Consider the following 25,756-nt stretch of genomic DNA (forward strand, 5'->3'; position numbering starts at 1 on the left):
AGATTCCCTTTAAGTGTTTTCATTTTACCACATAGCTGGATTAACTCTTACACTGCTTTAGCCTACTGTATATTTTCTCATATGCTACTGCTGCTTTGTACTAAGTGTTTTAGCTTACCCCATGGCTGGATTCACAGTTACACTGCTTTGTCCTACTGCTGCTTTGTACTAAGTGTTTTAGCTTCCCCCATGGCTGTTTTGATCTGCTGTATATAATCTCACATATTGTTGAACATGCGCCAAAAAGTAATAAAAATGTCTAACAACAAAGAAAGAGTTATTTTAATTTTGAGCAAAATTCATGAACCATGAACCATTTTCAAGAAGTACAAAAAATACAAGACAATAAAAGAAAGGTGACTTTAAAAAATGTAAATAATGAATTAAAAAAACAAACCAAAAAAACAGTCGAAAATCATGAATTGGCCCCTGTATGGACATCATACCTTATACCCTTGGTTGATCCCATTGACAAATTGCGGATTTGGTGGGCTCCAGGTAAACCGGATTGCAGTAGAATTAAAAGCTTCTGCCTTTACATTTCCAGGGGCCACAGTGGGCACTGAAAAACATAAACACATATATACATGCAAATATATTCGTCCTAAGGTTCAGAACAGTCCGACAACTAGTGCCTTCTGCCATTACTTATTATACATGTTCTCCATAGTGAAGCAGATCTAATATGTCTCGGTATTACAATCCCATATTCATGGATAATTACAGTGGGAAAATTCAGGGCTGAGGGCATTTAATCACAATCTCTCACCTTTCCCCACTGCATAATGTTATATTACATAATGCCAATAAGTCACACTATGGTCCGGGTCATCTCACCTCCCTGCAGGGTCCATTCAGTCACTTTTGCACTAAAAACTCCCAGTCCAGCGCTATTAAAAGCTGCAACCTCAATCTCATAATTGGTCCAGATAATGAGGTCCTCCAGGAGCAGGCTGGTGGTGTCTGGATTGGAGAGGTTTCTATACTGGTAGTCTACAGGCAGGCCGGAGAGACAGTATCTGCAGGGAAAGACGGTTGTGACACTTAGAGTGCAATACAAGAAAACGGGAAATCATTTTTCAGCAGTAGTCAATGTACATATAATGACCCAACATTGAAATTGCAACACTAAGAAGGAAAGTCATGGAGTTAAGGAAATCACAGGATGGAGACATGTTACTTGATATACAAATGATGAAAAAATGGAAACAAAAATTTCAAAACAACTGGATTTATTCAGTCTGGAGTATGAGTGCCACATGCAGAAATCCCAGCTGCTAACTATGAGGTTATTAATGGTGGTCTGAGGAAGGTTCTTCCAAGTTAAATGCACTTGGGCAAATCATCATAATCCTCTGCTGGCAGCTCCTGTGCAATTGCCAACCAATGCTGTTACAGATGTGCTAGATGAGAGACAAGTACGGAGACCATGGTGGAACATTTAAGCCACACATGCTGCTCACATGGTAACACCAAACCCATAAATAAAAAAGTAAAAATGTGGAAGAATAATAGTCGTGGTGTTTATTTAGGGTAACTGAAAAGTCCATTAAAACATTTAATAAATTAAAGACCAATAAATTAATCATAATACTAAACCAATCCACCCAGAAACCTGGGTGATTTTCCCTCAAATAAAACATGACAAAGGAGATAAACATTAAAAAGGGGGAGGGAGGGTGGGATCTTTGTTCTTCTGACAGGATAATGAGAAAACTGGCAGTACCTCAGATTTTTAAACTTTTTCTATTCCCGGTCTTTTTCAAAGCAGCCAATCAAAAACGTGAAAAAGAGCGCCAAAAACCATCAGCTAAAGCTGAAAATAACCTGCTTGTGGACTCCACAGCTTACTGCTTGACTTTGATTTCCCTCATGTGAAGGAATTAACTCTTAAAAACCAAAACATAACAGAAACCCAATACCCAAATAAAATTAAGCTAGGGTCTGTGTTACCATGAGACCCCCCTTACATCTGTGCTTCAGGGGCGGGCTACCAGTGGTGCGACCATTTCTCCAACGTGTCTCGGGACCATTTTTTCAACATGACAATGTAAGGCAGTCTGGGTGGTAGTTGTGGAAACTGTTCCCACACCATGGCGCCACACAGATGAAAAAATAAGTCCTTTCAGCTCTGTATGCAGTACTGACTACTTCAGCTGCTGGAGTCTCCAAGATCCCTGTAAAGGCCCCGTTACACATAACGATGTCCCAGCGATCCCACCAACAATCTGACATGGATGGGATCACTGAGACATCGTTAGGCTGATCGCTGGTGAGCTGTCACATAGCCCCTCCAGCGATCAAAACCAGCGAGCAAGCTGGTATCTAAGGTAAACAGCGGGTTTCTAAGAGCCGCGCGGCTCTTGGATACCCGCTGTTTACCCTGGAAACCAGCGTGCACACTGGTATCTAAGGTAAACAGTGGGTAACTAAGCCGTGCAGCTCTTAGAAACCCGCTGTTTACCTTAGATACCAGCGTGCATCGTCGCTGATCGTTCGTCTCCCTCTGCCACACGCAGCGATGCATGCTGGCTAGCGGGAGACCAACGATCAAAAAACGGCCCAGGACGATCCTGCACGATCAGCAATACCCGGCAGGGGGGCCGGTCGCTGATGTGTGTCACACACAGCGATGTCGCTGGCGAGATCGCTGTGACGTCACAAAATCAGCAATCTCACTGCCGATACTGCTGTGTGTGACGAGTCCCATAAATCACTCTGTACTTCATGTTCTTATTCAACAGTGTAACTTAACATTAAAACAGTCTTTACTTTGGCAGCACACATCACATACAGAGTCATCTTCCTTTTTTTTCCCTGTCATCCGGACAGGCCCTGTTATTACTAGCAGCTTCCTCTGTCCGGCAATCCTGGCCGTATCTTTTGGACAGTTCGTGTCCCTCCTGTTCTTTCCCGTTACCAGCTCCTTATCAGCCCCTTGTCCGGCTCCAGTGGCAAGAGGTGCCAGGAACGCTTCCACTGCGGCTCCTGCACTGGTCATAGACCCCGGATCCTGATTGGGGATGGTCATATCGAGCTGGTGCCCATCTGCAAGTGTTCGCTACCTGGGGCCCCTTACTGTTACAGTAGCTTTATCCCCACGGCTAATCACTCTGCTCACTCGACCTGCCCAGGCTTCTGACCACAACCAGGAAGCAACCCAACTACAAGTCCCTGCTCTATGTTTCCCCCTCCCAGTAAGTTAACCCCTGTGCTGCCTATCTCCTAATCTATTCTATGCTGTTTCCTACCTTTAACATGCGCCCTTCTATTCTACCCCACTACTGTCCTATTCTAGCCCTATACTATAAAAAGTACATAGCATTACAATATGTAACATCACAACATTACATATTACATCAATAACATTAGAAAACCACACTTATATTAGTAAGCCATGAAGTGCCGCAGATGACTGTGTGAACAGCGCCTGGGAGAGAGAAGGCACGTGAGGTTCCCCGCCACCTTCTTACAACAACACCAGGCTGCATGTTGGTAGTACTGTGAGCAGCCTGTGTGGCATAAACTTTCTACCATGGCCTGCAACGTCTCCGGACTTGTCTCCCATCGAGCACATCTGGGACGTCACTGGTCGGCAACTGCATAGGGAGCTGCCAGCAGCAGATCTTGATGATTTGCCCAAGCGAATTCAGTGTGGCACTGATAGCAGCTGTAAATACAGGGATTTCTGCACATGGCGCTCATACTCTAAACTGAATAAATCAAGAAGTTTTGAAATTTTTGTTCCCATACTACATCATTTTCAGGTCATTAACTATCCATCCTGTGATTTCCATAATGCCAAGCCTTTTTCTTCTTGCTGTTGGAGTTGCAATATTGAGGAGCATATATGCAGTGCTGTGCAAATTAATTGGGACAAAGGATTTTTTAAGTAAAATCGTAAGTTGGTTACCAGTCTATGATTCAAACCAGTTTTAACTGCTTTGAACAGGTGTGAGTGTCTGTTCAAAGCAGTTAAAACTGGTTTGAATCACTGACTGGTAACCAACTTACGATTTTACTTAAAAGAATGCTTTGTCCCAATTAATTTGCACAGCACTGTATTATTTCTCACTAATCCTTTTCTTAGATATATGATTCTTTCTGGTAGTCCTGCCTTATCTTGCTAATCATGTCCACTCTCTTCCTTCAGGCTATCATTTAGGCTGGGATCACACATGCGACAAACTCCGACGAGTCTCGCATCTTAATACCCGGCACTGCCGCCGGCACTCGGGAGTGGAGCGTGCGGCTGCATAGAAAGACAGCAGTGCCGAGTATTAAGATGTGAAACTTGTCCGAGTTTCTCGCATGTGTGATCCCGGCCTTACATGGGAGGTGTTTTGGAAAATGGGTCTTGGATATAACGACACTCAGTAGGACACAGCCAATAAGGCTGCCAGTAGTAATAGCCGGACAGGAGCACATATTCTGAACGTAAACCTGCCAAAGGCTATGTATGGAGGAGGTCAGGGGAAGGTGCTAATATCCCTAAGAAAGGGACAACGTATATCACCTGGGACTTGTATCCTATTCATAGTAAATGCTCGTCATGGACAGAAATGAGCAATGGTTGGGAAAATACCAATTTTATTAGCCTCCAATATTCCCATCTTCTGAGAGCTGTCCACGTTTTATTTTTTTTGTTTTGTTGATGGAGCTATGTGGCATGGTTTGCTTTTATCATAGTGAGCTCTTGTTGGTACCATTTTAACCCCTTAGTGACGGGGCCAATTTTTTAAATTCTGACCATTGTCAGTTTATGTGGTGATAACTCTGGAACGCTTCAACAAATCCCATTGATTTTGAGATTGTTTTTTTGTGGCACATTATAATTTATGTTAATAGTAAATTTAGGTTGATGTGTTTTGTGTTTCTTTATAAAAAATATCAGAAATTTGACAAAAATGTAAAAAAAAATTTCAATTTTCAAATTTTGAATGATTATCCCTTTAATCCAGATAGTCATACCACACAAAAACATTCATAAATAACATTTCCCACATGTCGGCTTTACATCAGCACCATTTTTAAAATGCTAATATATTTTGTTAGCCTTTTAGGAGGTTTAAAAATGTAGCAGTCACTTTTCATTTTTTCAAGGAAATTTACAAAATTTATTTTTTTGAGGGACCTATCAATGTTTGAAGTGACTTTTGGCTATATATTGGGAAACCCCAAAGATAATACCATTTTAAAAAAGGCACCCCCTGACACATTGAAAACTGCTGTCAGGTAGTTTATTAACCCTCGAGGTGATTTTCAGGAATTAATGCAAAGTGGTATAGCAGGAATGAAAAAGTGTTTGTTTACCACCTAAATGTCGCTAACTTCTGAACTGACCGCTATATCCGGGGGACTGTAAGGACCCCGTCACACATAGCAACGCACCAGCGATCCCGACAACGATATTACCTTGTCAGGATCGCTGGTGTGTCGCTACATGATTGCTGGTGAGCTGTCAAACAGGCAGCTTCACCAGCAATTAGCACCAGCGACACGCGGGTAACAAGCGACGCACGTCGCTTAGTTACCCACTGTGTACCTTAGTTACCAGCGCATTGGTGCAGGGAGCTGGTAACCAAGGTACACATCGAGTTTCTAAGTGCTGCGCGCCGCTTAGAAACCCGATGTTTACCTTAGATACCAGCGGCAGCTCGCTGATTGCTGGTCTCCCGCCTGTCACACGCAACGATGCGTGCTGGCCAACGGGAGACCAGCGATCAAAAAAATGTCCTGGCCATTCCAGGACGATCAGCGATACCCGGCAGGGGGGCCGGTCGCAGGTCAGTGTCACACACAGCGATCTCACTGGTGCGATCGCTGTTGCGTCACAAAACTTGTGACTCAGCAGCGATCTCGCTAGTGAGATCGCTATGTGTGACGGGGGCTTAAGGCCGCTATTTGGCCATGAACTGCTATGGCAAACATCAGGATCACACAATCATGATCTCTGTGTGTCAATTAGATTAAAGCGTAAGCCCCCACACTCTCTGTTAACCATTTATTTGATGTAGTCACTTCTGACAGCAGCAACTAAGGGGTTAAACAGATATGGACGGTGCCAACACTGATCATTTGTGATACAGCAAGTTGTCAGCTATAGTGTACAGCCGACAGCTGCTGGATTGTCACCTGTATGGGGATGCTATTCTCTTATATTTGAGGTAAGTTAAATTACGTATTGGCTGTCATTACGGGGTTAAGATACATTTGCCATTTTGATTGCATTTTTTTAAAAGGAGGCGCGGTGACCGAAAAAATATTTCCTATATAGGATAAGCAATTTTTGATTTTCATAGATCTGACTTTTACGGATGCTCCTGTTCTGAATATGCCTATTGTTTTTTTTATTTCTTTGTTTTTAACTGCTGAAAAGGGGAGTGATTTTTTTTTTTAGACTTTTAAAACTTTTTTTTTAATTCACATTATTTTATTATTGTAGTTTTTTAGTGTCCAGAGGGGACTTAAAATTGAATTGTTTTACAGTATTGGAGTATATAGGACAGAACATGGTCTACTAAGAAGCCCAGAGAAAGGAATGCCTACATGCCAGTGATGAAGGTGCCTTCCGGCAAGATGCATAAGGCTGGAGTCACACACAACCATTAAAAAATCGGTCCGATTTTTAAGGTACGAAATCGCACAAAGAATTCTTGTCCAGGGATCCGTCTGTCATCCCATTTTCCGGCGATGAACCGATTTTATTCGCATCTAAGCATCAAATTGACATCCAATACCAATGCCTGATGCTCTTTCCTGTTGACCTGGAGAAGTCTTGCGATTTAATCGCAAGTCACACGTGTGGTGCGTTTTCAATGCGATTTTTAATCGCATCCATAGACTTGCATTGGCGAATCCGATCCGAAAATCGGAACGGATCCGATAAAAAAACGGATGATAGGAGCAGCACCATAGAATAACGTAGGGACGACTGCAATGCGATTTTTTATCGCATTGTATTCGTCCGATTTAATCGCTAGTGTGACCCTGGCCTTAGGAGGCAATTTGCTTCCTGAATTTATGGTGCTCCTGAATGGATGCCCGGGCAGGGTAACACAATTTAAATGTCAGTGATTGACAGCAGCATTTAAGGAATTAACAGGTAGATCCAATCGCTTTTATAACACAGGCTGCACCTGCTCTGCGTGAAGTGGTCTCAGCTCTTGAGCCTGCTCCAAACACTCACAAGTATACATCTGTCATTAAATGTGAAGGGGAAGAATTTCTTTGTATCTACCGCAGACATACCAGAGGGGGGAAGCTCCTGCTGCAGTCGGTGGTCTTACTGCCAGACACAGAACACAGCTGATCTCCTAAGACACACAGAGTAGGTATATATATACACTCACTGGCCACTTTATTAGGTACACCATGCTAGTAACGGGTTGGACCCCCTTTTGCCTTCAGAACTGCCTCAATTCTTCGTGGCAGAGATTCAACAAGGTGCTGGAAGCATTCCTCAGAGATTTTGGACCATATTGACATGATGGCATCACACAGTTGGCGCAGATTTGTCGGCTGCACATCCCTGATGCGAATCTCCCGTTCCACCACATCCCAAAGATGCTCTATTGGATTGAGATCTGGTGACTGAGGAGGCCATTTGAGTACAGTGAACTCATTGTCATGTTCAAGAAACCAATCTGAGATGATTCGAGCTTTATGACATGGCGCATTATCCTGCTGAAAGTAGCCATCAGATGTTGGGTACATTGTGGTCATAAAGGGATGGACATGGTCAGCAACAATACTCAGGTAGGCTGTGGCGTTGCAACGATGCTCAATTGGTACCAAGGGGCCCAAAGAGTGCCCAGAAAAAATTCCCCACACCATGACACCACCACCACCAGCCTGAACCGTTGATACAAGGCAGGATGGATCCATGCTTTCATGTTGTTTACGCCAAATTCTGACCCTACCATCCGAATGTCGCAGCAGAAATCGAGACTCATCAGACCAGGCAACGTTTTTCCAATCTTCTACTGTCCAATTTCGATGAGCTTGTGCAAATTGTAGCCTCAGTTTCCTGTTCTTAGCTGAGAGGAGTGGTACCCGGTGTGGTCTTCTGCTGCTGTAGCCCATCTGCCTCAAAGTTCGACGCACTGTGCGTTCAGAGATGCTCTTCTGCCTACCTTGGTTGTAACGGGTGGCAATTTGAGTCACTGTTGCCTTTCTATCAGCTCGAACCAGTCTGCCCATTCTCCTCTGACCTCTGGCATCAACAAGGCATTTCCGGCCACAGAACTGCCGCTCACTGGATTTTTTTTCTTTTTCGGACCATTCTCTGTAAACCCTAGAGATGGTTGTGCGTGAAAATCCCAGTAGATCAGCAGTTTCTGTAATACTCAGACCAGCCCTTCTGGCACCAACAATCATGCCACGTTCAAAGGCACTCAAATCACCTTTCTTCCCCATACTGATGCTCGGTTTCAACTGCAGGAGATTGTCTTGACCATGTCTACATGCCTAAATGCACTGAGTTGCCGCCATGTGATTGGCTGATTAGAAATTAAGTCTTAACACACAGTTGGACAGGTGTACCTAATAAAGTGGCCAGTGAGTGTATATATATATATATATATATATGTATGTATATGTGTGTATATATATATATATACACATATATATATATATATATATATACAGTATATATACACACATATATACTGCTCAAAGAAATAAAGGGAACACAAACAGTCTGTTGCAAATGGAATAGTGTTCCCTGTATTTTTTGAGCAGTATATATATATATATTATACATTTTATTGCAATATGAGGCCAAATCAAAAGTAAAGAGGAAATTGAGGAAGGCAGCTATTTTTTTAAATAATTTTTGTGTATATTTTAAGGTTTGTGCCATTTTCTCTCTAATTCAGAATTGACTTTTAAATGACATTTACGTTGTCCGGTATCTTGCTGTTTGCATGTTTTGTATTGTCTACATCTGATTAATTCCTTCCGTGTTTCACAATAATCCTCTCCAGCGCTCATCACGTACAGTGAGTCTCCTAATAATCTCTGCACCTCTCGTCTCTTGTTAGCCTCTTGCTTTTGCGTTGCATATAACTCCCCCCACCTTCACTATTCTCTACTTCACGTCACTGTACCCCGCTCTCTCTTAACACCTTTCAGGTCACAGAGTAAATTGCTCTTCTTTTACTATCCATGTCTTACACAGGTGCCTTCTGTGCGAACGCCACGTTTGTGATGCTTTGCTAATCCCTATTTTTCACAGTTCATTGTCTAGGAGAGGAAGACATGGTTGACCTGCAGGTGTGACATTATACATACTAATCGCATTGTGTGACAATATACTGGCTAATTAAAATACAATTAGAATCCAGATTTAATGTATTTTTTATGTGAGAGTGTTATTTGACACAGGTACACTACTGTTGAAAAGTTTAGGGTCACTTAGAAATTTCCTTATTTTTTAAAGAAAAGCACAGTTTTTTCCAATGAAGCTAACATTAAATGATTCAGAAATACACTCTATACATTGTTAATGTGGTAAATGACTATTCAAGCTGCAAACGTCTGGTTTGTAATGCATTATCTTCATAGGTTTTGTGGTGTAGTCACCACTATGTCCGCTAGGGGGCGCTGTGTGGGTGTCCCAGGACGAGCATACAGGCATATCCATTGTCGTAATTGGAGTAGGATGATAAATGACCATTATATATTTCAAGGTGGGTGGCCTTGGGATGGAGGCTCGTGTGTTAATCAGCAGAGGTACTGCTGATGTTTCTGTTACAATGTGTCAGGGAAGCCTCCAGGTGGCTGGTGAGTCGGTTGGGACCAGTCACTTACAAATCCACCCAGGGACGTGTGTCTAAAACACCCATAATAAGTTGTATGTGTCTGAACAGGTGTGAATCTGATATAGGACCTGCAATGAGGTCAAAGCCATGTGATCCGGTGGGCGTGGCTACGGACCATATAAGGTGACCAGGTTAGGTCACATGAGAGAATGCCTGGATCTGGTTGGTCAGTATGGAAGGTCTTGGCATGCTTCCTGAAGTGCACGTGTGAAGGCTGTGTATAATAGCTGCACGTGTCTGACAGTTCCTAGAAGAGGGAATGAACGTCTGGAGTATGACGCAAATAAGAGGTAACCCGGACAGGGGAGATTATCTGAAAGACTGAATAGCCTGTTGGCTGGATAAAGCACAGCCTGTGTGACCACAGGGCTGAGGGAGCAGAGCTCCACTATGAAGATACCCTGTTGTCTGCTATAAGACTGTTGCATGCTGATTTTTGGTGTATGCTGATGAATAAACCGCATGGACTGTTGATGTTTTATGAAAAACCCGTGCCGGACCTGGTTATTTGGCTGCCCAGCGAATGTCCCAAACCAGCGGATGGAGAAAGAAAAATGTTGTGAAGAAGAAACGGAGAGTGGTGGTCATGGGGGATTCCCTATTGAGAGGAACAGAGGCCGCTATCTGCAGACCGGATATAACTTCAAGAGAAATGTGTTGTCTTCCAGGTGCAAAAATTAAAGATGTGTCTGACAGGATATCAGGACTCTTCAGACCTACAGATGACTACCCATTCCTGCTACTACATGTGGGGACAAACGACACCGCAAGAAACGACCTGGAAACCATCTGCAGAGACTTTGAAGACTTAGGCAAGAAAGTGAAAGAACTGGGAGCGCAGGTGGTCTTCTCTTCCATCCTCCCAGTGGATGGCCATGGAACAAGGAGGTGGAATAAGATTCTGCAGGTGAACAACTGGCTACGTCGATGGTGCCATCAGCAACGATTTGGATTTCTGGATCACGGAGTGAGTTACCTTTACGATGGACTACTTGCTAGAGATGGGGTGCACCTTACGAAGACTGGAAAACATGTATTTGGAAGTCGTCTTGCTACACTTGTAAGGAGAGCTTTAAACTAGAACAACATGGGAAGGGAAGCAAAAGACCAGAAAAAGCCATACACCTGACAAATGCTATTGAGAACTCTGCTATTAGAAGTGGAAAGGAAGAACAAAGACAAAAGAATCTAATTAATAAAAATATTGGAGAAAGAGAAACCAAACACAAACTAAAATGTTTCTATACTAATACACAAAGCATGGGCAACAAACAAGGAGAATTGGAACTACTAACACAGGAAAAGAAATATGATGTCATTGGAATCACTGAAACTTGGTGGGACAATACACATGATTGGAATACAAGACTAGAAGGATACAACTTATTTGCAAGAAACAGACTTGATAAACGAGGAGGAGGTGTCGCATTGTATGTTAGAAACGCGTATATCTGCACAGAGATTGAAGCTTCAGAGACTGGGAGTTCTGTGGAAACTGTTTGGGTAAGAATACAAGGACAGAACAATGGAAAGGACACCATTGTAGGCATTTACTACAGGCCGCCTGTGCAAGCTGAAGATATGGATGAACTCTTTATGCATCAAATGGCCAAGTTCTCCCAAAAATATGACATAGTTGTCATGGGAGATTTCAACTATCCAGACATTTGTTGGGAATCTCTCTCAGGCAAAACTAACAGGTCAAGGAAATTCTTATCCTCTCTTGCTGACAACTTTATTTTCCAAAAGGTAGGGGAGAAAACAAGGGGAACTGCTACCTTGGATCTAATCCTTATAAACAGGGAGGAAATGGTTGAGGAAGTAAAAGTGGCTGGGACCCTAGGAGGTAGCGACCATGCTATTTTAGAATTTTGGATAACTAGAGGAGGAAGACCTGTGAAGACTCAGACGTCAAGGTTAGATTTCAGAAAGGCAGATTTTAAGGGATTCAAAAAGAGAATTGGAGGGATCCAATGGCTGGATATCCTTAAAGACAAAAATGTCCAGGAAGGATGGGAAATCTTGAAAAATGAAATTCTCAAAGCACAATTGTTAACAATTCCAAAAAGAGGGAAGAATAGGAAGCATTTAAGGAAGCCAGGATGGATGAACACAGAACTTAAGCACATGCTAAAAAGGAAGAAAAAAATGTTTATAAAATGGAAAGAGGGAGGCATATCTAAAGAAGAATATAATGCTGTCTGCAGAACCTGCAGGGCACAAATCAGATTAGCTAAAGCTGACAATGAATTGAGGCTTGCAAGAGATGTCAAAAGCAATAATAAAGGATTTTGGGGATATGTCAAAAGTAAAAGAAAAGTCAAAGATGCTATAGGATTTTTACAGGATGAAAATGATGAAATGGTAAGACAGGATGTTGAGAAGGCCGAACTTTTAAATTCCTATTTTGCATCTGTTTTCTCTCAGAAAGGAAATGTGACATCGACTGTTCTTCACTGTCCTATTAAGGGAATAGAAGAATCCAGGATATCTATAAATAGAAAGATAGTGAGGAAACACTTAGCTAACCTAAATGAATTCAAGTCTCCAGGTCCAGATGAATTACACCCCAGAGTACTGAAGGAGATAGCAGAAGAAATTTTTGAACCCCTCTCCATAATCTTTGAAAATTCTTGGAGAACAGGAGAAGTCCCAGAAGACTGGAGAAGAGCAAATGTTGTTCCTATCTTCAAAAAGGGGAAGAAGGTGAACCCAGGCAACTATAGGCCGGTGAGTCTGACTTCTATACCAGGAAAGATCTTTGAACAAATTATTAAACAACATGTATGTTAGTACCTGGATAAGAATGAAGTGATTAAACAGAGTCAGCATGGGTTTGTAACTAATAAGTCATGTCAGACTAATTTAATTCCCTTCTATGACGGAATCACTGATTGGGTGGATCAAGGAAATGCTGTAGATATAGTATATCTTGACTTCAGCAAAGCATTTGACAAAGTATCTCATACAATCCTTATTGAAAAAATGACTAAGTATGGAATGGACAAGGCAACTGTTAGGTGGATTCATAACTGGCTTAGTGATCGGACCCAAAGAGTGGTCGTAAATGGCTGCACATCCAGTTGGAAGACTGTCTCAAGTGGGGTACCACAGGGCTCTGTCCTGGGCCCTGTATTGTTCAACATCTTTATCAACGATTTAGATGAAGGAATTGAGGGTAAACTGATTAAATTTGCTGATGACACAAAGCTAGGAGGGATAGCTAATACTAGAGAAGAGAGAGGATTCAAAAAGATATAAATAAACTGGAGAAGTGGGCAGCAACTAACAGAATGGTTTTTAACAGGGAAAAATGCAAAGTACTACATCTGGGCAATAAAAATGAAAAAAGCATATACAGAATGGGAGGAATAGGCCTAAGCAACAGCACATGTGAAAAAGACTTGGGTATACTAATAGATCACAGACTGAATATGAGTCAACAGTGTGATGCAGCAGCAAAAAAAGCAAATGCAATTCTAGGATGTATTAACAGAAGCATACAGTCTAGATCACGTGAAGTCATTATTTCCCTCTACTCCTCTTTGGTCAGACCTCATCTGGAATATTGTGTCCAGTTTTGGGCACCACATTTTAAAAAAGACATCAACAAACTGGAGCAAGTTCAGAAAAGAGCAACCAGAATGGTGACCGGTCTGCAAACCCTGTCTTATGAGGAAAGGTTGCAGGATTTGGGATTGTTTAGTTTGCAAAAGAGAAGACTGAGAGGAGACTTAATAGCTGTCTACAAATATCTAAAGGGCTGTCACATTGTAGAAGGATCAACTTTATTCTCATTTGCACAAGGAAAGACTAGAAGCAATGGGATGAAACTGAATGGGAGGAGACACAGATTAGATATTAGAAAAAACTTTTTGACAGAGTGATCAATGAGTGGAACAAGCTGCCACGAGAAGTGGTGAGTTCTCCTTCAATGGATGTCTTCAAACAGAGGCTGGACAGACATCTGACTGGGATGATTTAGCGAATCCTGCTTTGAGCAGGGGGTTGGACCAGATGGCCCAGGAGGTCCCTTCCAACTCTACGATTCTATGATTCTATGAATAACAAGCGCTACCTTACAATTGGTGGAGAATGCTAAGGGCACTGTTGTAGCCTTGTTGCTAGGGGCAACGGATGAGGTCTTCAAAATTCAGGTTGCTAAGGGCAACGGTTCCAAAAGCACATGTTGCAGTGCTGACAACTCTGAGCCAGGAGGGCAGACGATCTTGAAAACCGTGTGTTATGCTGACTGGGGTCAGAGAAAGACTGTGGATAAATTATGGGATACCTCTGAGGAGAAGAGGCGTCCGGGAACCTGTGTGGCCATCACCAACAGGTAACAAACAGGAGTCTGTGTTGTACTGACCGGGGTCAGTGAGAAAGACTGTGGACCTGCTGAGGCCGGTGTGTTGGGAAACCCTGGGAGAAGGGTCGGATCCGTGAATAGCACCCGGTGAGGCCTGTGTATTGGACGGTCTCAGGAGGAGACGGACGTCCTGAATAGTACACAGACGGGCCACATGTGTTTTGTGTTGTGTTTTTTTTCCTTTCTCTTCCCTCTCAAACCAGCTTGCGGTGGCTCAGTGGGGTTACGAAGGTGACAAGCGGCTTGCTGTAACTCGGCAGGGTTACGAAGGTGACAAGCGGCTTGCTGTAACTCGGCGGGGTTACGAAGGTAGCAAGCAGCTTGCTGTAACTCGACGGGGTTACGAAGGTGACGCCAGCAGCTGTTTGTGAGCGGCAACCAGGAGGTGCCAGTGATTGGTGACAGCAGGAGCTGTGACAGTGCCAGCAGGAGCTGGTGTAGTATTGTAAAAGACATAAACTTTATAATGTGAATTTTGGTCTAAGAAGCCCGAAAGGACATGGGGAGATCTCAAAAGGGGGCGGTGGCCCAAATCGGGGTGGTGGCCCAAAAAGGGGTGGAGTCCCATAGAGAGGTGGTAACCCCAAACGGGGTGTAGTCCCAGGGGGAGGCCAACTCCAAAAAGGGGATAGTGGTCCAAAAAGGGGCAGAGTTTTCAGAAGGGGCAGCACTGGTTACCTCAGGGAACATGTCTGGGGAACAGCCGTGTGTGTGTATGACTTTTCCTGAGTGCGGGACATGCTTTCCAGATGACGACGTGCCGCAGGTGTGTACTGTGATGCTACACCATGTAGGAGTCTCTGGATGGCTGGACTCAAAGAATCAGGTGACTCTGACAGGAACTCCGCTCGTTGTCTGTCTGTCAGAGAAAAAGGTCAAGGCTCGCTGCCACCATGGGGTCACTGTGGACTATACGGTGGACAGAGTGGTAATTGAGGGGTCCAAAAGGATTGAGTGCCAAGGTGGCAGTATCCCACCAAATTTAGTGTATCCCTTTGAGAGGGGCTGGGACTTTATCTTGTTTGAAGATGCAGGGGATGGAGACCGTTCTACTGTTGAGCTAGCAGACATTGAGACGGTGACGCCTCCTAAAGTTGACAGGTCAGATGTAGAAGGAACCGGAAGAAGACGTGTGTCTGCCCAACTTACAGACCTGACGTCTCGTGACATGACTGGTGGTGAGCTGGTAGATGAGATGACTGGAGCGGACACATGGTCAGAGGGTAACTGGAGGGTTCACGCGGATGATCGGGGTGACTCAGACTCTGGGGGTGACTGTGGCTCTGAGAGAGAAAGGGAGCACAGACTAGAAGAGCTAGAGAATGAAATCTCTGAGCTCAAAGGTCACCTGGCAACGGCTGAATAAGACCCTCAGAGAAGAGGTAGAAGTACTCACAGAAACTGTAAAAGGTCTTCTGCAGGAGGAGAAGTTGGTGGTCAAAGATGTACAGCAGTCGTGCCCGAGTGATAACAAGGCGGAGCTGCAAATGCCCATCTTGGCAAGGTGTCCTGAAGAGGGTAAATCTCAGGAAGAGTGTGAGCTAAAAGCTGAACAAGACAGTCACCTGGTCGGGGCAGATGTCTTGAGGGAAGTTGCCGTGGTAAACCAAGAGCTGTCTGTCCATAAAGAAAGTGAGGCTTCGCGCTTCAAGTACGTGTTAGAGGTACCTGAAGACCTGAGGGAAGCGTGTGCCAGGGAGGGTGCGCATGAGGCCTTTAAAAAGGCATTAAAAGCCTATAGTGTGAACTGGGCCCAGGAGACAAACCAGTTGGTGATACTGGCAGATAGGGAAGTCACAGAGAAGCGGGTGACTGTCCTGAAGGAGATGCACTTACAATGTCTCCGCACTAGACAGATGGTCGTGTTAAGTAATATGAAAGCTGCTTGACGTCTAGAGCTGACAAAGGAAGCGAAGAAATGGCTGGGCTTGGGCGAAGATATAATTCCCGTACCCAAATGTCTGATCGGGAGAGTCATTGGAAAGCTCGGGAAGGTGATGCAAGATCTTGTAAACATCTCCGGTGTGGCGAGGGTGAGGATCCCTCCGGATGGTGAAGTCCAGCTATCTGGGGAAGAAGACATGATTCCCATCATTGTGATTGGCTCCATGGAAAGCCTTAAAAACTTTCAGTTGCTCATAAAATATAGAGTAACGTACCTACAGGAGATTGAGCAGTTGAAGCTTGACCGACTACAGATCAACAAGGAAATGCAGAACATCAGGTGGCGGCCTCCTTCAACCCAAGATGTAAGGACCCGAAGGGACCCTCCGAGTAGTGAAATGACAGGTGGCCGAAAACTGTCAGCAAGGCAAAGACATAAAAAGTCTACAAGTGGCAGTTCGACTGGCAGTACGACGCTGAGAAACCTTAGTTCTAGTACGAGACTCAATGGGTCAGACTCAGGCCAGACAGTTGACGCGACTGTAAGGGAGATTAAAGAGTGTCTCACGCAGACGGACGTTGACTGGAAGGCCAAAGCCCAAGGCTGATATACTGACCGCTGGGGGCGGGGGAGGCCTAACGTAAATATGAGGCCGTATGACGGACAAAACAAACGGAGTTGGTCCTCTCGACTGGTAGGGCAAGGTGACATGGGTGCCCGGTGTCGAGAATCCTGGGTGATGTTATGTGTTCAACCCCACAAGCTTGAACAGAGGGGGAGGTATGTGGTGTAGTGACCACTGTGTCCGCTAGGGGGCGCTGTGTGGGTGTCCCAGGACAAGCATACAGATATATCCATTGTCGTAATGGGAGTAGGATGATAAATGACCATTATGTATCTCAAGGTGGGTGGCCTTGGGATGGAGGCTCAAGTGTTAATCAGCAGAGGTACTGCTGACTTTTCTGTTACAATGTGTCAGGGAAGCCTCCAGGTGGCTGGTGAGTCGGGTGGAACCAGTCACTTACAAATCCATCCAGGGGCGTGTGTCTAAAACACCCATAATAAGTTGTATGTGTCTGAACGGGTGTGAATCTGATATAGGACCTGCAATGAGGTCATAGCCATGTGATCCAGTGGACGTAGTTACGGACCATATAAGGTGACCAGGGTAGGTCACATGAGGGAATGCCTGGATCTGGTTGGTCCGTATGGAAGGTCTCGGCAAGCTTCCTGAAGTGCACGTGTGAAGGCTGTGTATAATGGCTGCACATGTCTGACAGTTCCCAGGAGAGGGAATGAACGTCTGGAGTATGAAGCAGATAAGAGGTAACCCGGACAGGGGAGATTATCTGAGAGACTGAATAGCCTGTTGGCTGGATAAAGCACAGCCTGTGTGACCACAGGGCTGAGGGAGCAGAGCTCCACTATGAAGATACCCTGCTGTCTGCTATAAGACTGTTGTATGCTGATTTTTGGTTTATGCTGATGAATAAACCGCATGGACTGTTGATGTTTTATGAAAAACCCGTGCCGGACCTGGTTATTTGGCTGCCCAGCGAATGTCCCAAACCTGAATAACAAGCGCTACCTTACAGTGTATATAGGCCCAGTTCCAATGATCATCACTCCAGTGTTCTTATGGTACTTTGTGTTTGCTAACTGTGTAAGAAGGCTAATGGATGGTTAGAATACCCTTGAAAAACCTTTTGCAAGTATGTTAGCACAGCTGAAAACAGTTTGGCTGATTAGAGAAGCTAGAAACCTGACCTTCCTTTGAGCTAGTTGAGAGTCTGGAGCATTACATTTGTTAGTTCCATTAAACTCTCAAAATGGCCAGAAAAAATGTGAAACTCGAAGGTCTATTCTTGTTCTTAGAAATTAAGGCTATTCCATGCAAGAAATTGCCAAGAAACTGAAGATTTCCTACCACGGTGTGTACTACTCCCTTCAAAGGAGAGCACAAACAGGCTCTATCCAGAGTAGAAAGAGAAGTGGGAGGCCCCGCTGCACAACTGAGCAACAAGACAAGTACATTAACGTCTGTAGTTTGAGAAATCGACGCCTCACAGGTCCTCAACTGGCAGCTTCATTAAATAGTACACGCAAAACGCCAGTGTCATTATCTACAGTGAAGAAGCGACTCCGGGATGCTGGCCTTCAGGGCAGAGTGGCAAAGAAAAAGCCATATCTGAGACTGGCTAATGAAAGGAAAAAATTAATATAGACAAAAGAACACAGACATTGGACAGAGGAAGATTGGAAAATAGTGTTATGGACAGATGAATCCAAGTCTGAGGTGTTTGGATCACACAGAAGAACATTTGTGAGACGCAGAACAACTGAAAAGATGCTGGAAGAGTGCCTGACGCCATCTGTCAAGCATGGTGGACGTAATGAGATAGTCTGGGGTTGCTTTGGTGCTGGTAAAGAGGGAGATTTGTTCAAGGTAAAAGGGATTTTGAATAAGGAAGGCTATCACTCCATTTTGCAATGCCATGCCATATACCCTGTGGACAGCGCTTGATTGGAGCCAATTTCATCCTACAACAAGACAATAACCCAAAGCACACCTCCAAATTATGCAAGAACTATTTAAGGAAGAAGCAGGCAGCTGGTATTCTATCTGTAATGGGGTGGCCAGCGCAGTCACCAGATCTCAACCCCATTGAGCTGTTGTGGGAGCAGCTTGACCGTATGGTACAAGTGCCCATCAGGCCAAACCAACTTGTGGGAGGGGCTTCTGGAAGCATGGGGTGAAATTTCTCCAGATTACCTCAGCAAAATAACTGCTACAATGCCAAAGGTCTGCAATGCTGGAATTGCTGCAAAGGGATCATTCTTTGACGAAAGCAAAGTTTGAAGGAGAAAATTATTATTTCAAATAAAAATCTTTTAAGAAAAGATTTTATTAATAAAAGTATGAGATTTCATGGAAAACACAAAATTGTCTGGGTGGCCCCAAACTTTTGACCGGTAGTGTATAATCCGTAAGGAGGTCACGTCACCCCCAATTCAATTCAAAATACTTAAAGCTCCCCGCACACCTCATATAGTGGATAACAAATGCTCGCTTGACAGCCATCTCTCTCAACACCAGAATACAGATGCGCACACACAGATCAGACAGAAGTGCATGTGTTTTCAATGGGGAGAGTGGAGTAAGCCACTGCCAGATACATGTGGCAGGGGCTTATCCCCCGATGGAACAAAAGAATCTAGTGTAATACAACATGTGTGTCAAGGGCCAGTTTTTTGCTTTTATTTTATTCTTGAGTAATCCATTTTTAGTTTTGTTTAAATCCACAGTATGTCTCCAGAAATACGGGCCTTTTTATTTAGTGCTAATTTTTATGGTCTTTACTGAGTGGGTGTGGTTCAACAGATCCTCTGGGGCATGTCTTTAGGCTATTCTGCATAACTACCATATTGGCCACACCCCATTAGTAAAGACCATAAAAAGTTAGCACTAAGTAAAAAGGCCCATATCTCTAAAACTGTGTAGCAGATTTAAAAAAAACGGAGCAGCAGGAATAAACTAAGATAAAAAAAACTGGCCTGTCTTTACCCGGTGAAAGGTCTGCTTTACATAGAATCACATGCTGTTTCTTGTAAAAGTGAACACCTTCATATCCCCAGAGACACCAAAGCTATAGTGTGTACTGCCTTTACTGTTAATACAACTCTGCCCCTTTATATTCTGATAAGATCCAAGCTGAGGAGGTGGAGCAATGTTGTATATTGGTATGGGCTGTTGGTTACTATATGTGACTCTGTGTTATCTCCTCCAAGTTTTACTAATTGCTGATCCATAATTTTGTCTTCCATAAAATCTTTTGATACGCTGAAATAACTCATGGAAGGTGGGGTATGACTTTGTTGGTAGTAGTGAGCTCTACACTTTCGGCTTGGGGAGATGGGATCAAGTGTTGGAATGCAAGTTATAATATTCGTCTTCTGACTTTAAAAGAGAGATGTCTAGTTTAGAAAAATATTTTTCATGTGTCTTATTAAACCTGGACGATAAATAAACAAGACAGAAAAAGAATCAATGCCTTCGAAATGTGGTGCTTGAGAAAGATGTTATCAATACCAAAGATGGCAAGACCAAATAAATCAATTTTGGAACAGATCAAATCAGACATGTCACTTGAAGCAAGGAGGATCACCAAGCTATGACTTGCCTACTTTGGATATATCATAAGAAGACAGCAATCCCTGGAGAAAGACATCATGGTTGAAAGAATAAAAGAAACAAGGTAAAGGGGAAAACCAACAACCCAATGGCTTGATACTATCAAGATAATGGGGGAGAAGACCCTGGTGGACCTAGCTAGGATTCCACAAAATTGATCTTCCTACAGATCGCTCATCCATCAAGTCACCATGGCTTGAGATCGAGCCAAAGGCTGTTAAATAATAAAAATAAATAGAATATTATAAAAGGGCAGCTCATCTGTTTTGGATCATTTCTTGACCATAGTAGAGGGTACTCGTTCTGGAGGACTGGTCCTACATTAAACTAGCAACATGTGTAATGTTTTATTTATCCTGCGCTGGTGATGAAACCTACTGTCTTGTCTTTCCGTAGATTACAGCTGATCACTGGGGGGGTCCCAGTAAGGGGATGCTTTGTGATCTGCAAATATTAAGAGACCTTTATAACTAATTGAAATTGTACAAAACTGAGAACACCTTACAGTGGGGTATCTGGAGGATATTTGAAATAGACTTTATCCAGGGTGCAATTTGTCTTTTCAAGTAGAAAAACAGGGATTCCGGCTCACAATTTGTTTTGATACCTGATCAATTTTCTAGTGCTGGCAACTATCTCTCAAATTGATGGTCTTCAAGATGGCTTTTGCCTGTAACTAATGCCAACACTAAAATACTTTGCAGGTAGAGTTTAGCAAAAAAAAAAAGTGCATGACCCTGGCCCAGATGTTGCGTCCATGACCGTTAGACCAGAGCCAAGCCAACCTCCCTATTCTAGCTGGCATCCTTTGCACCTCTTCTGATTTGTAGACCTGGCATGACATCAAGTGATGACCTACTAATCAGAGATTCATCAGGTATGTCGACAGGTAGAGCGAGTTTTGCAGGACTCTGGTCCAACGGTCAGAGTTTTCCAATGTTGCCAAGATCCTGCAAATATTTTAAGCTCAATCATTGTTCAAGGTTTAAAAAACGGTCTGCTTTTTTCAGCTTACCCACCTGATGACATATCCCTTCAAGACTCCATTTTGGTGATTCTCTGGAGGTGACTGCCAATGGATCATAATAGATTGGTTAGTACGTCCAGTAGCCAGGACATGTTGAGGAGGAGCACTGGGAGGTTCTTCGGGAAGTGTCACGCTGAGGAGAAAAGACCGGGCTGCTTAGTATTAGACCCACAAAAGCAGTATTACTACAGTGACATTGAGAGTACAGTGATAGCGGCTGCAGAGCATTGTACACCGCTTCTAACATACCCTTATCTGCTTGATACTTTGACAAAGAACAAAGCAAAAAGCGAAACTCTACATTATGGTAATGAAAAGTTTACCCAAGAAATTTATCAAACTTGGCTGAGTTCTAGCAAACCACAAAAAAAAGCTGAGCTCATTTCAACAGGGATGCTCCTCTGAGATAAGCGGCGTTTCTTTCCGCAGCTAGAGGAAGTACTAAGAGTTCTGTGCAGACACAGACTTAGAAAATGGATTATTCATGTTATTTAGCAACTCTTCTTTTATTAACAGACAGGCAAAACCTAAAAAAAAAAAAATCTCAGGAAATCATACGAAATGTTTATACCTCCAGAATGTAATTTTATTTCCAGCCTCAAACATGCTCGAATATATTTTCAACAACATCAGTATATGAATGAGTGCGAAAGTGAGTAATTTCTGGCATGTTGGGGTTACATATCGCACATCTTTGAGGGTCAGGGCTAGGGGAAGTAGGCTGTCACCTCAACACTAAAGAAAAAACAACTGTATATACAGTAGATAAGGTTTAAAGGGACCTGTCAGAAACTTTTACCCCCAACCATTAATAGGACTATGGAGCCCTTTAAAACATAAGCCAGTTGATCCCTTTATGACTCCAAAGTGCCTTTTCAGCAGAGAGAAAACACATTTTTTAATTTCAGTCTTGAAGTGCATTGTGATTTGGCGAAGCACTTACAGCTTCTCAACCTTTACTGTATTCCCAAACTAGCAGCACCCTCCTCTTTCTGATTGACAAGTCAGTGGTCATGTACCAGAGAAAATAACCTTTTGAGTCAGCCAGGAGAGGGTGCCGCTATCTGAGAGCTACAGCAGAGGCTGAGAAGCTGTAAGTGCATCTTCAAGCCATAATGCACTTCCAGGCTGAACTTCAAAATGCAATTCTCACTGCTGAAGAATTTTGGGGTCGTAAAGTGCTCAACTGGATTATCTTCTATAGGGCCTCATAGTCCTATTATTGCTTTTGGTGGGAGGGCGGTAACGTTTTCTAACAGATCCCCATTTATACACAGTAGGTCATACTTAACCATTGTAAATGACGGTCTACTCACCCTATCCCTTATCGAAGCACTGACCCTCGAAGATGCACCAGATCTAACCTCAAAATTGCTTACTTGCATACTCGTTCATATAAGAACAATTTTGGGGTCACAAAGGGATCAACAGGCTTATATTTCATAGAGCGACACAGTCATATTAATGTTTTTTTGTGGAGATTTCAAGTTCCCTTTAATGTGCATCGTCTATGCAGCGTTACATACTGTGTTGGTGCTTTCGTACGTATGGTCACATAATTGAGATTAATAAAAGACCAGGGAATGGCTGGAAGAAGAATCCGTCAGCAATTTTTTTAATATATATATGATTATGATAAAAGCAGCGAGTTGCATTCCTCAGTGCAGCCCGTGGCCAGGTGAAGGGTTAAAGGTTTGCAGAATCTATAGAGATACATGATGTTTGGAGTCTAGTAATATATGTATCTCCTGACTCCCTGAATCACAAGCTAAAGAATTCAGCGCAGCTGCAAAAAACACATAAAAAAAATAAAAAAATCAGGATAATCCACTGAGGAAAGGCTTCACAATTATTGAATCTTTTACTTTTCATAAAAGCAGGAAAAATAAAACACGCATCTTACTGCTGGGGAGGCACCCCAACTTCAAAGTGCCTGACATCTATCAGAAGAAGCCAGATCTTACATAAATTCTGTTTAACATATGTATCTGCAGTGACTGATTATGTCTTACAATGTGTCTCCCTGTGTAATGGGCTCCCAAGATACAAATGAAAAGTAAGACAGAAAATGCAGACCTTCGTTTACCTCCCAGATGAGACAGTGGAGGCAACAAATCATGTTTCTTCTCACTTGTAGGGGACAGAACCTGAAGTTTCGGCACAGATACTTATCAATACTTAATTCTGTATTCTTACCGCTGTGTCTCTTTGCTAAACTGTCCTTTGCCAACGTCATTCACAGCACAAAGGCGGAATTGGTAGGAGCGAGCCGGGATGAGGTTCCTCACAATGAATGAGGCATAGTCAGGGTCCATATTGGCAAATAGGATGGACCAAGGAGTATCTGTGAAAAAGACAAGTCAAGTATGTGAAAAAGACAAGTATCCATGGCCCAACATGGATAAACTAAAAACCTTGGTTATATTTTTCTACATAGATGGTAGTATTATATTTCTGTGTTCACTCATTAGGAAAACTATCTCCAGTCATCACCAATTGAGAATATAACGACTATAACACTGCCTCATATGTACAAGAGTATGACTACTATAATACTGCCCCCTATGTACAAGAATATAACTAGTAGAATACTGCCCCCATGTACAAGAATATAATGGCTATTATACTGCCTCATATGTACAAGAATACGACTACTATAATACTGCCCCTATGTACAAGCATATAACTACAATAATACTGCCTCCGATGTACAAGAATATAACCTCCATAATACTGCCTCTATGTACAAGAATATAACTACTATAATACTGCTCCTATGTACAAGAATATAACAACTACAATACTGCCCCTATGTACAAGAATATAACTACTATAATACTGTCTACTATGTACAAGCATATAACTACAATAATACTGCCTCCTATGTACAAGAATATAACTATTATAATACTGCCCCTATGTACAAGAATATAATTACTATAATACTGCCCTCTATGTACAAGAATATAACTACTATAATACTGCTCCTATGTACAAGAATATAACAACTACAATACTGCCCCTATGTACAAGAATATAACTACTATAACACTGTCTACTATGTACAAGCATATAACTACAATAATACTGCCTCCTATGTACAAGAATAAAACTACTATAATACTGCCCCTATGTACAAGAATATAACTACTATAATACTGCTCCTATGTACAAGAATATAACAACTACAATACTGCCCCTATGTACAAGAATATAACTACTATAACACTGTCTACTATGTACAAGCATATAACTACAATAATCCTGCCTCCTATGTACAAGAATATAACTACTATAATACTGTTCCTATGTACAAGAATATAACTACTATAACACTGTCTACTATGTACAAGAATATAACTACTATAATACTGTTCCTATATACAAGAATATAATAGCTACAATACTGCCCACTATGTACAAGAATATAACTACTATAATACTGGCCCCTATGTACAAGAATATCACTACTATAATACTGCACTTATTTACAAGAATATAACCACTATAACACTGCCCCTATGTACAAGAATCTAACTACTATAATACTGTCCCTATATACAAGAATATAACTACTATAATACTGCCTGCTATGTACTAGAACACAACTACTTTAATACTGCCCCCTATGTACAAGAATATAACTACTGTAATACTGCTCCTATGTACAAGAATATAACTACTATAATACTGCTCCTATGTAGAAGAATATAACAACTACAATACTGCCCCTATGTACAAGAATATAACTACTATAACACTGCCTACTATGCACAAGCATATAACTACAATAATACTGCCTCCTATTTACAAGAATATAACTACTATAATACTGCTCCTATGTACAAGAATATAACTACTATAATACTGTTCCTATGTACAAGAATATAACTACTATAACACTGTCTACTATGTACAAGAATATAACTACTATAATACTGTTCCTATATACAAGAATATAATAGCTACAATACTGCCCACTATGTACAAGAATATAACTACTATAATACTGGCCCCTATGTACAAGAATATCACTACTATAATAATACTGCACTTATTTACAAGAATATAACCACTATAACACTGCCCCTATGTACAAGAATCTAACTACTATAATACTGTCCCTATATACAAGAATATAACTACTATAATACTGCCTGCTATGTACTAGAACACAACTACTTTAATACTGCCCCCTATGTACAAGAATATAACTACTGTAATACTGCTCCTATGTACAAGAATATAACTACTATAATACTGCTCCTATGTAGAAGAATATAACAACTACAATACTGCCCCTATGTACAAGAATATAACTACTATAATACTGCCTGCTATGTACAAGAACCCAACTACTTTAATACTGCCCCCTATATACAAGAATATAACTACTATAATACTTCCCCTTATATACGAGAATATAACTACTATAATACTTCCCCTTATATATGAGAAT

At 42.3% G+C, this 25,756-nt stretch overlaps 1 protein-coding gene across 1 annotated transcript in view; it reads right to left on the bottom strand.

Moving 5' to 3' along the window:
- The window catches only part of SDK2 (sidekick cell adhesion molecule 2), a 920,082-nt gene that overhangs the window by 88,339 nt on the left and 805,987 nt on the right, over window positions 1-25,756 (bottom strand). The window contains exons 17-20 of the mRNA XM_073560296.1: window positions 23,494-23,641; window positions 21,290-21,430; window positions 838-1,019; window positions 447-562 (exon numbers count right to left, since the gene is read on the bottom strand). Coding sequence (XP_073416397.1) covers window positions 447-562; window positions 838-1,019; window positions 21,290-21,430; window positions 23,494-23,641 — 587 coding nt within the window. The remainder of the gene's footprint in view (window positions 1-446; window positions 563-837; window positions 1,020-21,289; window positions 21,431-23,493; window positions 23,642-25,756) is intronic.

The sequence above is a fragment of the Dendrobates tinctorius genome, unplaced genomic scaffold (genome assembly GCF_039654945.1).
Source record: "Dendrobates tinctorius isolate UK_male_01 unplaced genomic scaffold, ASM3965494v1 ptg000014l, whole genome shotgun sequence".
NCBI lineage: Eukaryota > Metazoa > Chordata > Amphibia > Anura > Dendrobatidae > Dendrobates > Dendrobates tinctorius.